Source organism: Coregonus lavaretus (genome assembly GCF_964263955.1).
Source record: "Coregonus lavaretus genome assembly, chromosome: 1".
In the NCBI taxonomy this organism is placed as follows: domain Eukaryota; kingdom Metazoa; phylum Chordata; class Actinopteri; order Salmoniformes; family Salmonidae; genus Coregonus; species Coregonus lavaretus.
In genome coordinates, this window is record NC_139988.1 from 68064292 (window position 1) to 68081430 (window position 17139).

At 41.3% G+C, this 17139-nt stretch overlaps 1 protein-coding gene across 1 annotated transcript in view; it reads right to left on the minus strand.

Annotated features, from left to right (window-relative positions):
* Nucleotides 1–8026: 8026 nt before the first annotated feature.
* The window catches only part of LOC311135474 (integrin beta-3-like), a 31124-nt gene continuing 22011 nt past the window's right edge, over nt 8027–17139 (minus strand). The window contains exons 11-15 of the mRNA XM_084169447.1: nt 15642–15864; nt 15311–15411; nt 14689–14808; nt 10486–10652; nt 8027–9556 (exon numbers count right to left, since the gene is read on the minus strand). Of these exons, the coding sequence (XP_084025573.1) occupies nt 9485–9556; nt 10486–10652; nt 14689–14808; nt 15311–15411; nt 15642–15864 (683 nt within the window). The 3' untranslated portion in view covers nt 8027–9484. The remainder of the gene's footprint in view (nt 9557–10485; nt 10653–14688; nt 14809–15310; nt 15412–15641; nt 15865–17139) is intronic.

Below are 17139 nucleotides of genomic sequence, written 5' to 3' on the forward strand. Positions count from 1 at the left end.
TGGCGCAACGAACGCAATCAATGCCACGCCCCTTTTGAATTCCTTAACTCGATGCTCTCAGAGTTCTTGCTATTAGTTCAAATAAACATAACTGCATATTTGGACGTAGTTAGCTATTTTACAGTGAAAGCGAGGTAAGTTATCGGATAAGAAATGACCAATAATCTAGTATTTTCTGTAATTCTAGACTTTTATTTTAATCAGTTATGTGTATTGCTTTATCATCTTGTACACTGGAAGTGATCTTTACTCTGGCCAACATTGTTGTTGTATGCTAACGTTAACGTTAACTTGTTGGTTCCTTGAAGCGTGTAGGCGTTTTAGTTACAGTAGCTGTTTAAAAATCTACTCGCTGTTAATATCCTTTATGTAAAAAGACAATCAATAATATCAATCGTGTAAGCACATGGAAATACTTTTTTGCGAATTATTTATTTCAGACTCATGACTTAATTGGCGGGTTGTGAGTGACGGACTGTGAAACTCAATCTCCCATGATTCCGTAGTAACGGAACTGACCGTGTCATTTGCAATATAATTAATAAACTTAATTGTGTTGAATTCTGCACCAAACTTTAGAAAAAACATTGACTCTGCATATATTTTTTGGCATATAATAGTAGAAGAACAATTGTATTTTTCATTTTAATTAGATCTGTGATAGTGTAGCTAGTTTCTTTATTGGCCTGTATGTGTCCAATATACAAATTACTGGTATGTCTTGTCTGTACAACCATTAAAATTATCAGAGAGAAAAAAATGAGAAAATCCTTTGTGCCTTAGTAGTTGCTCAGTGAAACATTATTGACAGTATATTGAGATGTTATTCACAGTACACTCAGAAAAGAAAGAGTGCTTTGGGACACCATTTGTACTTGTAGGGCAGGGTTCTTCCATTCCGGTCCTGGAGGGCCGAAACACCTCTGTTTTTCATCCTCTCCTTCTAATCAGGGGCTAATTCAGACCTGGGACACCAGGTGAGTGCAATTAACTACCAGGTAGAAATAAAAAAACAGAAGTGTTTCGGCCCTCCAGGACCGGAATTGAAGAACCCTGCTGTAGGGGAACCCTCTTAAAAAAAAAAATCCAGATGAACCATTTAAGATCAGATAATACTCTTTATTTTTTAGAGTGTTTATGATTCATTGTCCCACAGCTCACTGTCTTTATTGATGATCAGGTCGAACACAAAATGACTGTTGTAGCCTAAGTTTGTGTGCTGGGACAGCATCAGTGGACTAGACTGGGAAGGCTTACTGTCCAAGTCTACAGGGGCAACAGGGATGTGACCTGGCAATAGTGTAACCAGTAACACTATGACTTTGGCAAGACTGCCCTACAAAGGCAAAATACAGTAACTACAAATTTGGTAAAACATCTTTGATCTGTTTCCTGACACAAGAACAAGCCAGATGATCAAAATATATCATGGATTATCAGAAATTGCTGTCTGTCTAGAAAGAAAATTGTTTATAGTCAGATTGTGCAGTAAAAAACATTGCGTCTTTCCTGCGTTTTGCCTTTGTAGGGCAGAAGTGGGAGCCTAATAATAATATCTTACTACCAATATATAGCAACTATACAATCAAATATAGGCCTACAACATTTTACAATCATGGCGGAACCCAGTCTAAGTAGGCTACCCCTCAAGTAAGGTCATAGAAAAAAACAAAATAAAACTGTTGCATTAGGTCAAACGGACCTCCTAAATCTTTCTGTTGAGCACTTTCGCATTACAAGCCAGTTGCTAATAGTACTCCTAGAGTCATTGGAAGTACTATACAGATATCCAGTTTCTGTCTGGTTCTCTGCTCTGTCATGACCTCCAGAGAGTCTGGAGTCAGTCAAATAACTAACTCCAATAACTGAATCTGCCTTCTTAATCAGTTTATTGATCTTGTTTGTGATGTGGACAATTTAATATCCTCTACTTACTAAATAATCTAAATAATAAATAATCTAAATAATCCTCTACTTACTACCTCATTATGGAATTATGATTAACATAATATGACATGATGGTATGAGTATGATATTAAACAATTAGCCTTTTGTGTTCATATTGACAGATTTTAAAGATGCACATTGTCCTCAATTTCAGAAATGCCGGGATCAACAACAACAAAAAAGTGTCCAAGCTGTGCCCAAACCCTTGGGGTGAGGGCAAAAAAAAGAAAGAAAAAAATGGAGGCTTGAAAAAATATAAGAAGGGGTCCAGGACTGACGCTAAATTCGTCAGACTGTGGATAATGAATACCTCCATATGAGTGAAAATATTGTCGTCACAAGCATATCGGTTGATATTTTGTTTGTTGAGGCAGACACATCCACCAGCAAGGAGACTTGTGTGACTTTCCTTTGAAATTGTACAGAAATAATGAACATAACATACTTTGTAGCTTCAGCTTCTTAGTCTAAAGGCAGCAGGGTATGTCCCCATCCTGCTTCTGGGGGAAAAGAAGAAGGGGTTTAAAGCCCAGGTGGGGGTTTAAAGCCCAGGTCCTCACCTCCTCTAGGAACCTGTCAGAGGAGGAGACGGTGGATCACACTGCCCTTAGATTTTGTTTGAGAAGTTACTCTACTCTAAGTATACTTGATTGATATACACTGAGTGTATAGTGTGTATCTATTTTCTTTGTCTCCACTGTCCACAATGTGAGTGTAGTCATCTCTATGGTACAGCACATTATCTTAGTTTTTTGTCAGTGTACCAGCAATGACAGTGAAAGTCGACTAAGTTATCAACAGCATGTATTGCTATGTTTGAGGCAACGACTAAAATACATGACCATTCGATCAGGTTTAAGAATAAAGTGAATGATGACTGAAATAAAATATGAATACCAAATTAGTCTCTTCCCTCACCCCTCCATTTGTGCATTCACGCGCGTCTCTGTCATATGCACGTGTCTCAACACAGAGTAGTATGTAAGTCAGGAAAAAATTCTAACATAAAAGTTTTTTCTTGAATTCTTCCATTTCACCTAACTTGATGTGGTTTGTTCATTTTGTTGTTGTTGTTGTTGGTGGTGGTGGTGGTGGTGGTGGTGTCATTGCAGTGGCAGAATATGGCGGAGCACCTGGGTCCACCTACCCACCATCACATAAAACCCACTCCTATCCCTACACCTGTGAAGGAGCTCTCTCTCTCTTGTCATGTTGAAAGACCCAGCCACGTTTCATCTTCAATGCCCTTGCTGATGGAAGGAGGTTTTCACTCAAAATCTCACGATACATGGCCCCATTCATTCTTTCCTTTACACGGATCAGTCGTCCTGGTCCCTTTGCAGAAAAACAGCCCCAAAGCATGATGTTTCCACCCCCATGCTTCACAGTAGGTATGGTGTTCTTTGGATGCAACTCAGCATTCTTTGTCCTCCAAACACGACGAGTTGAGTTTTTACCAAAAAGTTCTATTTTGGTTTCATCTGACCATATGACATTCTCCCAATCGTCTTCTGGATCATCCAAATGCACTCTAGCAAACTTCAGACGGGCCTGGACATGTACTGGCTTAAGCAGGGGGACACGTCTGGCACTGCAGGATTTGAGTCCCTGGCGGCGTAGTGTGTTACTGATGGTAGGCTTTGCTACTTTGGTCCCAGCTCTCTGCAGGTCATTCACTAGGTCCCCCCGTGTGGTTCTGGGATTTTTGCTCACCGTTCTTGTGATCATTTTGACTCCACGGGGTGAGATCTTGCGTGGAGCCCCAGATCGAGGGAGATTATCAGTGGTCTTGTATGTCTTCCATTTCCTAATAATTGCTCCCACAGTTGATTTCTTCAAACCAAGCTGCTTACCTATTGCAGATTCAGTCTTCCCAGCCTGGTGCAGGTCTACAATTTTGTTTCTTGTGTCCTTTGACAGCTCTTTGGTCTTGGCCATAGTGGAGTTTGGAGTGTGACTGTTTGAGGTTGTGGACAGGTATCTTTTATACTGATAACAAGTTCAAACAGGTGCCATTAATACAGGTAACGAGTGGAGGACAGAGGAGCCTCTTAAAGAAGAAGTTACAGGTCTGTGAGAGCCAGAAATCTTGCTTGTTTGTAGGTGACCAAATACTTATTTCCCACCATAATTTGCAAATAAATTCATTAAAAATCCTACAATGTGATTTTCTGGAATTTTTTTCCTCAATTTGTCTGTCATAGTTGACGTGTACCTATGATGAAAATTACAGGCCTCTCTTATCTTTTTAAGTGGGAGAACTTGCACAATTGGTGGCTGACTAAATACTTCCCCCCCCCCCACTGTATAGGGCATACATTCATTAGCTGGCAATAAGTCATACTTCATCGGTATGTTTCTGGTCAATTTTGAATTATTGTTATAGTTTGATTGTACCACAGACACGATTGCCTCTACACAAAACATTTCTACATGACCGTTCTGTAACGTTGTGCCCTGCTGAACAGCTCCCGTATTTTTGGCAACAGCGACGTTTGATAGTAAAGCTCGCAATTATTACAATTAGAGGAAATTAATTGTACATTTTACAGGTTATGATCATAACTACAACTAAGTATCTGACATATAAAGAGGGAGAATGGTAAATATGCATTTCGAACAGTGTTGTCTTTGTGGTTTGGGTCACTGCTGTGTTTTTTCGGAACTGTGACGTTGATGCTTCCTTTGTTGGAAGGGTATCATGTGATCCTGTCACGTTTGTATTATTACTTTTTGATAGTATTCATAAATTATTGTAGCTGCATCTGTCTTTAATTTGAATCATGTTGACTTTTTCTTATGCAATATATGTTTTTTATTAAATGTATGTAAAAATAATGACAAATGACATATTATCTCCCCTAAAACTGAAAAGTTGTGAACTACAAATATGGTGCCATTTTGTAGTTTATTTTTCTAACCCGAACCCTAATCGGATTCTTATCAATATCTTCGCCAATATCATTCTAATATGCGTGTAATGTACCTCCATTAAAACCTACCTAACGCTGTGCTGCATCAGCACATACCAACTCAATGTTTGAAGTGTTGCACTTTTTAAAAAGTGTTTTTCAGTCATTCATATTTAAGCTTGAAATGTGGGAGCCTCATAATTTAATTAAATCCCTTAGTAAACATTCATGTCAAGTAATGTTTGGATATGTTCATCAGTTCTTGACTTACAAATCACTAAAGTTAGGAAAATTGCACCTTTGGGGGGCGCTAGTGAGCACCCCATGGCCAGCAGGGGTATGGGATTGCACAGATATGTTTGATTCATCCCAAAGTCTGTGCTACAAAAAACAACTGTAAGCGGTGACTAACAGAGCCAAACTGAGCTGGCCTCATTGCTAGGCCTAATTTCTAACATATCAGCTTTGCACACTCTTGGCATTCTCTCAACCAGCTTAACCTGGAATGCTTTTCCAACAGTCTTGAAAGAGTTCCCACATATGCTGAGCACTTGTTGGATGCTTTTCCTTCACTCTGTGGTCCAACTCATCCCAAACCATCTCAATTGGGTTGAGGTCGGGGGATTGTGGAGGCCAGGTCATCTGATGGAGCACTCCATCACTCTCCTTCTTGGTCAAATAGCCCTTACACAGCCTGGATGATAGTCCCACTAAGCGCAAACCAGATGGGATGGCGTATCGCTGCAGAATGCTGTGGTAGCCATGCTGGTTAAGTGTGCCTTGAATTCTAAATAAATCACAGACAGTGTCACCAGCAAAGCACCCCCACACCATCACACCTCCTTCTCCATGCTTCACGGTGGGAACCACACATGCAGAGATCATCTGTTCACCTACTCTGCGACTCACAAAGACAAAGCGGTTGGAACCAAAAATCACTAATTTGGACTCATCAGACCAAAGGACAGATTTCCACTGTTCTAAATAAATGTCCATTGCTCGTGTTTCTTGGCCCAAGCAAGTCTCTTCTTCCTATTGGTGTCCTTCAGTAGTGGTTATTTTGCAGCAATTCGACCATGAAGGCCTGATTCACTCAGTCCCCTCTAAACAGTTGATGTTGAGATGTGTCTGTTACTTGAACTCTGTGAAGCATTTATTTGGGCTGCAATTTCTGAGGCTGGTAACTCTAATGAACTTATCCTCTGCAGCAGAGGTAACTCTGGGTCTTCCATTCCTGTGTCGGTCCTCATGAGAGCCAGTTTCACCATAGCGCTTGATGGTTTTTGCGACTGCACTTGAAGAAACGTTCAAAGTTCTTCACATTTTCCGGATTGACTGACCTTCATGTCTTAAAGTAATGATGGATTGTCGTTTCTCTCTGCTTATTTGAGCTGTTCTTGCCATAATATGGACTTGGTCTTTTACCAAATAGGGCTATCTTCTGTATACCAACCCTTTTATTTTACCTAAAGGGGTCCTAAAATTCAAAATGAAATAGCTAAATTATCCATAATATGACCATCTTAAAACAATTCCATATGTCAGCTTAGAACCCCCGGCAACAAGAGTGGAGAAATATGATGTCTTTCAGCATATCAGCATCTCTTCAGAAAACGCCAACGCAAGTGTAATGTGTTATCTTTGACACTGTTATGGAAGCAGACAGTATTTCAACCACATAAAATATGCAAACTGTAGTCTTATCAGAAACGTATTTTTATCGTTTTTTCTGCTTTTAATTTCCTTAGAACTGGTCAAACCGATGACATTTGGACATTTTACACAGGGCCAATCTTTCCTTTGTTTTGGAGTTATTGCGTTTTCTCCCCGGTCCCTAAACGAAACTGACAACTTTACCATTGTTAATTAGATTCGGTCTACTAATGCATTAATTCTATCAATGTAAGACATTATTCTGGTGAGCACTACTTTATTTATTGTTCTGGGGCAACAAGTTATGACAGAAGAGAAGCTGCATGTATTTAACTTGAGTTAACAAACAAATGTCCTACCAAATGTCAGAAATTATAAGCAGAAAGTTGTCCAAATTAGGGGTGAAAGTAGCCAGTAGGCTATACGACCCAGTCAATCAGCAAAATATATTATTGTGGATTGAACTGCCCAGGTAACCTACTTTTTTACGTGATTTGTTTGACAATCAGATGAAAACATCATCACACAACACCCGTGATATGCGAAACTGAACCTGCGCAGACCGCGAAAAACAACAGTAAACGGGATAATATGTTTACATACCACAGTATCCCGTCGTAAAATCAGCATATCCCAGGCATTTTATCCGGGTTTCTCGTAACCGTTATACAAGTCTTTTCGGGTTATTGTAAACAGGATATGATGTTTATGTGTCAACTCAAAAACAGAATACTTGAGTAGGCCTATCCCGAATAATACCGGGATATTGGTGTGCATGTAAACGTGGTCACTAACGGAATACATCGCTGATTCCAGAGGTTTGGACTGAATACATCACTTATTCCAGGGTTTGGGGTGGTCATCAGTCATCGACATTTTCTGCGGTGTATGAAGTGTCCAACAAAAGGCCTGCAATATGCATACAGGCCAGAAGAGGGCAGCATTGTTCTACACAATATGAATAATATGCTTAACAAACTGGCCCTTGGCCTCCTCGCTTTGGCCCCAGAGACACAAGCCCAGAGAGGATGGAAGGCTCTTTGACAAGCCCATCTCACAAGTAAAAAAGATTGAGTGGTTTATTTAACCAAAACTGCTAACCCCATTTCAGGGGTAAACTAAACAAGTCTTCACACACTGCAAGAAACCATAATCAACCTAATATATTGTTAATATATTAATTTAGTTTTACTCTGTAAACACTATTTTGTTGAGTATTCCTGTCATGCACTCTCACAGCGCAATATCAAAGTTGTTTTTAATTTTAAAACCCAGTAACCAATCATTCTGCATGCAGTGTTCTGCAATATTTAACTTTACAACAATTATATACTTAAGCAATAAATAGCAATTGCTATTATAAACTGGTTATAAATGTAATTAGAACAGTAAAAATAAATGTTTTGTCATACCCGTGGTATACGGTCTAATATACCGTGGCTTTCAGTCAATCAGCATTCAGGGCTTGAACCACCCTGTTTATAATAAGAAACACATATCACACAAATTCAGTATCCATTTAAACCCATTATTTATTTATTTAAATGTTTCCCTTGCAAAAGTGGATATGAAAAACAATGTAAAAGAATTGCAAACATTTTTAAAACACAGACCCTGTGAATTTGATATGGAACGATGTCGTCATAGTAAGCGTAAGAGCGTACTCTGTGCTTCCTTCCTTTTCTGGTAATGGGATGTTTTGAGCAAATAAAAACAGTGTCCGGTGTCAGTGAAACCTATCATCAGTGACATCTTGGGGGCTGGAGGTCTAGTTAAAGTTAGGTCTTACAAATGATTGACAGCTTAACTGACCCATAATCAACAAGGGCAGTTGATTAAAGTAAACAAGTGCAACAATATATACAGTGAGCAAATATCTTAATAACACGTCACATTTATGAATACAAGACACTGACTATGATGCTAAAGGAGTAAATATACCATGTGATTGAGAGATGATTTGTGGTGTTGTGTCTGAAGAATGGTATACCTGAACATTATATTGACAATAACTGGGAATGTAAGAAGGCAGTGCTGGTTTCACATACAAACAAAGACTCCACACCTCTTTACCAATAGGTCATCTCACAGTAGGAGTGCCGATCTAGGATCAGGTTCCCCCTATCCATGTAATCGTATTCATTATGATCTGATCCTAAATCAGCACTCCTACTCTAATACGCTATAGATATGGGCCAATGTGCAGTACATAGAATCATAATGTACACCATAGCTGACGTAAAAACATTTAAGCATAATACTTTTGCATATCTGAGAGATATGTTACAAGTCAATGTCAACAGCTGAAGGAAACTATCTGTGAAATGTGAAAGCGAGAGAACCCAGAGGCGTTTTTCTTTTTTTAGCAAAGTGACAGATCGCTAAACCACATCTCAGAAATGTTATTTGGCCAATGTGCTTATCATGTATACAGGAAATTACAACACGCTGATGAGTAAGTGATGTCAAGCGTGTGCTATGCTTATCATGTAGACAGGAAATTACAACACGCTGATGAGTAAGTGATGTCAAGCGTGTGCTATGAGTATCATTATTTGGCCTTCGCTTCTCTGTCACTAAAGAAAGAAATGTGCCTTATTCGAGTCACGTCTACCGTCGTACATTTATCTCTCAATGTAGCCTACTCTACTTTCATTAATGGACAGCTTAAGTTATATTTATGGATCGTGATAGAACTCAAAATTATGGATCGTGATAGAACTTGATGGTAGTTATTGTTGAAATGCCTCCTAAAACATATTTGGTATCGTTTAAATACATATTTACAACAAACCACTACACAAATATTACATCTTCTTCTTGTGACAGTAGAGCCAGCACATGAAATCATAACATTCCAGAGGACATTGAAAGAATCCAATGGATGCAGTTATTTTAGTGATCCTTCAAATGATGCAGTCATTTCAGTGATCCTTCAAATGTTGCAGTCATTTCAGTGATCCTGGTTGCCATCACTCCTTGTTGCCTCTGTATGTGATGTTTGTGAAGGTTGAGGTGGCTCCTTTGTACAGGGGGTTATGGCCCTACAATTCAAAACAGAGAGTTTCAGAATGAATGTTATGGGGTCTACTACAGTTCAGCGCAAGTCAATTCAGTTGATGAATAGACATTTGTTTCTGGAAATGATTATTGTGCATTAGATTTCAAGATCCACCCATTCCTGAATTGACTTGAATGTGGGTTGTGAGTTGAACGTGGGCCTCAATTCAGGAGCTCTATGACGAGTTATGAACAGTAGCCTTACTTCAGACACATGGTACACCCGCCCGGCACTTGAGTTACAACAAATTGAGCACCTTTATGCAAGGAGGATTATGTGAGTTCTGGCATCCCATGCGCAGGATTAGGGGCACCAGATGAGGTCAGGACGGGACGTCTGATGGGAAGAGTGTGTGTGTGAGGCAGCCCCTGCCACTGCCAGTAAAGGCTAATTAGCCTAAGCTAATTTCAGTGCCAACCAAGCCACCCCTGGGGAGTGGAGGCTGCCTTTTCTTTCTGTATAGGGAGGAACATTGCAGCAAAAAAAATAATAAAAAGCATAATGAGAGAGAGAGTGAGAGAGAGATCCGACCTCCGCTTCCAACCAAACAATAGAAGTTTCAACAACACAAATGAACAAATATTTATTCTATTTTTTCTTCTATAATACATTGCCTTGTATGGTAGGGGAGCAGTAGACACCATAGTATACCTGGTAGTTCATAGCCTTGCACTGTGACATCCTCAAATACAAAATTAAGTATAGAAAGCTGGCTGATTAATTGAATCCCACATCCGATTAATCTACTTCTGTTCTAAATGGTAGATTGTGCCCAGTTGAATGGTTGTAGCTCCCCTGGACCAGCGTTGTTGGCCACCCCTGGGCTATGGGTTAGTTTCAGCCTAGCAAGCCAAGAGTGTGTGTGTGTGTGTGTGTGCACAAGAGTGTGTGTGTGTGCATGTGCCCTCTTACCGTATCCCACTTGGCGCGGGCACGCTCCTCCACGAACTTGGCGAACTCACGGCGGTCATGAATGGTGACCAGTAGCTTCCAGATGAGCAGGCCAGCCAGACCCAGAAACAAGATGGCCCCGGCTACGGACAGCAGCACCACCAGGATGTCTGGACCTTTAGGGCAGTCTGGGGAAAGAGGGGCAACCAATGGATGTCTATTTTATTTATCTTTTATTTACTCTGGTGAAATCCCATTGAGATAGGAATCTCTTTTGTGAGAGAGCCCTGTCTACAATAATAAAATGTCAGCAAACTTCCACATAACACAATAGGGCAATACACGAGGGCATCAAATATTAGTTGTCAGAAGCACAGAAAGACAAGCTTTTAACATTTGAGCCCTTAACAAAGCCTATTGTCCCTAAGCACTGTTTGCGAGTCAGTTTTACGCTTTTCGCATATGGTTAGGATTTAGGTAGGAGAAGCTGTTCTTAGATCAGGCTGAAAACAATTCCAAATGTCTCCAATAACTTTGTTGAAGAAGTGGGAGAGCTGTATCTGGTCTAAATATGTTTACATTATAAAGGCATTATATTAAGGCATTATACCATGGCATTGTTGAATACTCATTTCTGATACTGAGCTAACTGTTAAATACTTAACCAAATAGCTACCCGGACTATCTGCATTGACCCTTGCACTAACCTTTTTGACTCATCACATACAGTGCATTCGTCCTGTGTAGCTCAGTTGGTAGAGCATGGCGTTTGTAACACCAGGGTTGTGGGTTCAATTCCCACGGGGGGCCAGTATGAAAAATATATGCACTCACTAACTGTAAGTTGCTCTGGATAAGAGCGTCTGCTAAATGACTAAAATGTAAAAATGTAATTCGGAAAGTATTCAGACCCCTTGACTTTTTCTACAGCCTTATTCTAAAATTGATTACATTATTTTTTTCCTCATCAATCTACACACAATACCACATAATGACAAAGTGAAAACAAGTTTTTAGAAGAAAGAAAAACAGAAATACCTTAATTACATAAGTATTCAGACCCCTTGCTATGATATTTGAAATTGAGCTCAGGTGCATCTTGTTTCCATTGATCATCCTTGATGTTTCTACAACTTGATTGTAGTCCACCTGTGGTAAATTCAATTGATTGGACATGATTTCGAAAGGCAAACACTTGTCTATATAAGGTCCCACAATTGCATGTCAGAGCAAAAACCAAGCCATGAGGTCGAAGGAATTGTCAGAGACAGAGACAACTCTTTGGCATCAATTCCAAGTGTCACGTCTGGAGGAAACCTGGCACCATCCCTACGGTGAAGCATGGTGGTGGCAGCATCATGCTGTGGGGATGTCTTTCAGCAGCGGGACTGGGAGACTAGTCAGAATTTAGGGAAAGATGAACGGAGCAAAGTACAGAGACATCCTTGATGAAAAACTGCTCCAGAGCGCTCAGGACCTCAGACTGGGGTGAAGGTTCACCTTCCAACAGGACAACAACCCTAAGCACACAGCCAAGACAAATAGGAGTGGCTTCCGGACAAGTCTCTGAATGTCCTTGAGTGGCCCAGCCAGAGCCCGGACTTGAACCCGATCGAACATCTCTGGAGAGACCTGAAAATAGCTGTGTAGCGACGCTCCCCATCCAACCTGACAGAGATTGAGAGGATCTGCAGAGAAGAATGGGAGAAACTCCCCAAATACAGGTGTGCCAAGCTTATAGCGTCATACCCAAGAAGACCCGAGGCTGTAATTGCTGCCAAAGGTGCTTCAACAAAGTACTGAGTAAAGGGTCTGAATACTTCTGTAAATGTGATATTTCTGTTTTTTTATAAAAAAAAAAAAACTGTTTTGCTTTGTCATTATGGGATAGTGTGTATAGATTGATGAGGGGAAAAAACTATTTAATCAATTTTAGAATAAGGCTGTAACGTAAAACAAAATGTGGAAAAAGTCAAGGGGTCTGAATACTTTCCGAATGCACTGTCTATCCTCCAAACACCGGCTTCTCAGGCATTATCACTTAAATAATGCACGGTCTAATTCAATGGCTATGAAGTTCATTCTTACAATGTTCTATGTTGGAGCTGCTTTTGAAAGCCAAAGTTGAATCGAAAACATGATTGGCATTGTTGAATTATATTTTCACAACAGTAAACTAGGACTGATGGTTTGGTTAGCTAAGCTAGCAGGTCTGTTTGGTTGGTTACCACGGCAATTAATGTAGCTATCTAGTAAACTTGCTAGTTAGCTACTTCAGTGGATGTTGAACACATTTCTACTGGCAAATGAACAAATAATACAACGTTTTCCATAGAACGCATAGCCCCTCGTTGATTATCCCTTACATAGCAAAACGGCTAGTGATGGACATGAGGAAGGGATGACCCATACCAGATGAGTTATACCTACTCCCCCTCACTCTGGTCTCTCGTTAGGGTCCATCCGTGTGTGTGTCTGTGTGTTTGTGGGTGTGCGTGTGTGTGTGTGTGCGTTTGTTGCGCAACATTCCGAGGAAGCAGGCAGGGGTGTACTTTTACAGCTACATCAAAGCAACTTCTTTGCTCCTACCTTCCAACTTCCCCTCTATGCATCATTCTTCTCATTCTATACCTGCCTCGCTCTAACTCAATTTCCTGTTGCTCTACCTCTCCTACTATCTTCTCTTATCTCACGGCTCTATCCATCATCCCATCTTCATGGCTGAATAAGATGAGCCTGGACAATGTTAGGATATGATTATAGGATATGATTATAAATATTGGACATACAGTTACACTGGTTAAAAGTTCCCTTTTTTGTACTGCGTCGCGACTTAAATCAGTAAGTCTTACCCCATTCTAGCATTTCAAGTGTCTTTGTATGGCTTTGAATGGGTGATATGGTCCCCGACTCCTCATCAGAATACTCCACATTTTGATTCCACAAGTCAGTTTTATTTAGCCTGGTCTCAGATCTGTCTGTGCTGTTTTGCCAACTCCTACAGTATTGACAATAGAAGTTGGCTACACAGCACAAGCAGATCTGGGACCAGGCTAGGTTTCATTAGTGTCTGTTTATAAAACGTAGGAGTCTGTACCGATTTTGTATGGGATGATGTTTCAGATTAAACATGCCTTGTTTATGGCAATATATACCATATGAGTATACACTCTTAGAAAAAAGGGTTCCAAACAGGTTCTTTGGCTGTCCCCATAGGAGAACCCTTTTTGGTTACAGTTAGAACTCTTTTGGGTAAAACCTTTCCCCAGAGGGTTCTACATGGAACCCAATAGGGTTCTACCTGGAACCAAAAACGGTTCTTTAAAGGGTTCTCCTATGGGGACAGCTGGAGAACCCTTTTAGGTTCTAGATAGCACATTTTTAAGTGGAGGATATAGTAATTTTGTGCTAACCAAAGGTTTGTTTATTCTACCTCTGCTTATGTGAGTTGGACTTCAGGACTTCCAGTTCTGGCAGGCCCTACACATCAACTAAACCTAATACAAACCAAAATATGCGAGGCGGGTTCAACGTTTCTGTTTTCTATTTCTCCCTCTTTAACTCTCCCCCCCCCCCCACCACCACCACCACCACTACCACTACCCCGCCACCTCTCTTTCCCTCATCCCTCCTTCCTCCCCAGAGGATTGTGAAGCGTCAGCGAGTTCCTCGGGAGCTGGGATGCTTGTTTACGAGCGTCTTTTTACAAGGTAGGACCGGTGCTTTGTGTTCAAGGGAATGTTTGGCTGCTACTTCCCTGCTACCCAAGTCGCGCCTAAATTGCACACGTGGGTCGATTAAAAGCAGGCCCAGGGACAGGCTTTCTCTGCGGGCTGTGGCTGTTAACAGCTTTTTGCAACCGACGACTCTTTCAACATGGCCGCTTAACAAGCAGATGGATGGATGGGGATGGATGGGGATGGATGGGGGTAGGTGGGATCAAAAGGGAGCACTGATTGAACACGAGGCTCCAGAGTGGGCCTGGATGTGTTGGTTGGTGGTTGTGGTCTCATGTAGTCACTTTTACATTTGGTACGCAAAATAATAACAGCCATTAGTTCTTTTGTTCACAACATTTCAAACACACTTCTACTTTTGTCCAGTTTAGCATTTTGGCAAATACCGTTTAGCATTTTGTGGACACAAAAGATGTCCTCAAATATGTGTGTGTGTGTGTGTGTGTGTGAGTGCGCATTTGTGTGCGTGTGTATATATGATTCTTACCAGGCTCTTTGACCACAAATAGGATGGACTTGCCACTGGCATCCTCATAATACTGGAAGCGCTCCACACAGTCATCCTCGTCCTTATAGGTGCAGTTCACAGCATTTTTATCATGGAACTCTGGGAGGCAGAGAGAAGGAAGAGGGAATCATCTTTCTCTTATCTTTACACAAAGTAGTCATATCATTTGATACGATGTCAGCCATCATGACAGTGGATAGTGTCATGCTAATTACAATTTCAAGACAGCTTCATGATGTTCATTTGGGTATTTATGTTGGGTATTAAACAGTGGTGGTTTGAAGCGTGTTTTTTCAGTCAATGATTTGGTGTCTTATTTGCTTAAATGGACAACCATTTGGCTTTGTTGGTCACATGCTGTGAACTGTCTGGACTAGATGGACATTTATACTCCAACCTTCGACCTGGCACAGTCAGAGGAGGATGGGCCTCACCTCTGAGTCTGGTTCCACTCATGGTTTCTTTCTTCTAGGGAGTTTTGCCTTACTACTGTGCTGCTGCTTGCTTTGGGGGTCAAGGTCGGGTTACTGTAAAGTACTTTGTGAATGTAGCTGTAAAAAGCAATTGAAATCGAATTGGATCAGAAATTGATTTGTCTTACCAAGGTCATCCACTAGCTGAATCTCGTCTCTGCAGATGCGGGTGCAGGTGTTGTCATTGAACAGCTTCCCTCTCTTGAAATGTTTACATTCCACACACTCTCTGTATCATTCCAGACACACACACACACACGCACGTCACCGTCTATTACTCACATTCTTCTCAACATGGGGCAATTACACATTCAATGACTCAACTGTCTGCGAGTCAGTTTAGTCTGAGTTGAACTGTACAGTACTTTATCTTAGGCACGACACTGTAGACGTCTTCTGTGTGTGTGTGTGTGTGTGTGTGTCTGTCTGTCTGTGAGTGTGTGTGGATACCGCACTCACTTCTTCATGGTGCAGGCATCGGGGCAGGTGGGGCACTTGTCGCAGGTGGCCCCGTAGGCCCCCGGCTGGGTGCACTCGCAGGCCCCGCAAACACACTGGCCCCGGCCGCTACACAGCAGGCCAAGGCTGGACATACAGGTGTCAGTACGGCGGGAGCAGTTACAGTTCTCCCCCTGCCAGTCCGAGTCACACTGGCAGAACCCACAGTCACAGGTGCCGTGGCCTGGGGAGGAGAGAGAGAGGGAAGGAAGGAAGTAATGGGGGAGGAGGAAACGGAGGATGCAGAAATATGGGTGATGGGGGTGAGGGAACGATAGAGGGAAGAGGAGAAGAAGAAGAATAGGGTATAGCAAAGACAGGAAGGTGAGAGAGGTGAGGGAGACGAGGAAGGTGAGTAGGGTTAAGGGAGAAGGAAGGGTGGAAAGTTGAGAGGGGGAGGAGAAAGCCAAAACATGGGTAATCGTTCAGGTGACTATAGTCTCAAATGTGTTCTTCCTATAATATATTTACAGAAGTTCATAATATTTCTGTGTACTTTTTGATGAATCCCAGTGAATGTGACATTAGAGATTGGTACGAATGAACACTATTTCTGAACCATGTTGAATACAGTCTTTTCATCAACAATCTATTTGCATTTCCAATCTCTTGATAACATATATGATAAATCATTGGTTACATAAGGAGATTTGCCATACATTCCACACATGTTCCAAATGGCACTCTATTCCCTATATAGTGCACTACTTTTCACCAGAGCCCTATGGGCCCGGTCAAAAGTGGGCACTGGTCAAAAGTAGTGCACTCAATAGGGAATAGGGTACCATTTTGGACGCAATGCATTGAACCCTATAAAGCATACTTGCGTGTTATCAAAAATCGCTAATGCACCCTAAATCCATCTGATAAAAAAAAGAAAAATGGGATTGGAATGGTGAGGAATTCCAGGAATTTAAAGCCAAATACTGGGAGGTAGCAAGTCCTGTTTCTGTAATAGTCGGAGCGCTGGAAGTGGAACTAATTCCATTGTTGTTTCTCTAGAACATGATGTGTCAGCGGTGTCTGGGTGCTTTTTTTGCCTCTGTGTGTGTGTGTGTGTGTGTGTGTGTGTATGTGTGTGTTATTTTGGTCCCAGTGCCAGTATGACAGTGACAGTGCAGAACATACATCTGTTGTTGTTGGTATATCACCACAAACCAGACTCCAGCTAAACAACAAGACAGGAAAACAATGAATGCAAGTGAGTGAACCGCCTCGATAACAAAATGACTAGTCAAAAACATACATTAAGGAAACCACAAGCCTTCCAACCACCACTCTCCTGTCATTATGCCATTCTCTAACTGCTTCTCTCTAAAACTGGTAAGCGGGCATTGTTCCCCACTCTGAACAATACACAACACACATACGCAGATACACACACCAGACCAGGTTTATTTTTAGCTCTATGACAGCATCAGCCAATGACAAAGCAGATAGGTATTTTCTCGATTATCAT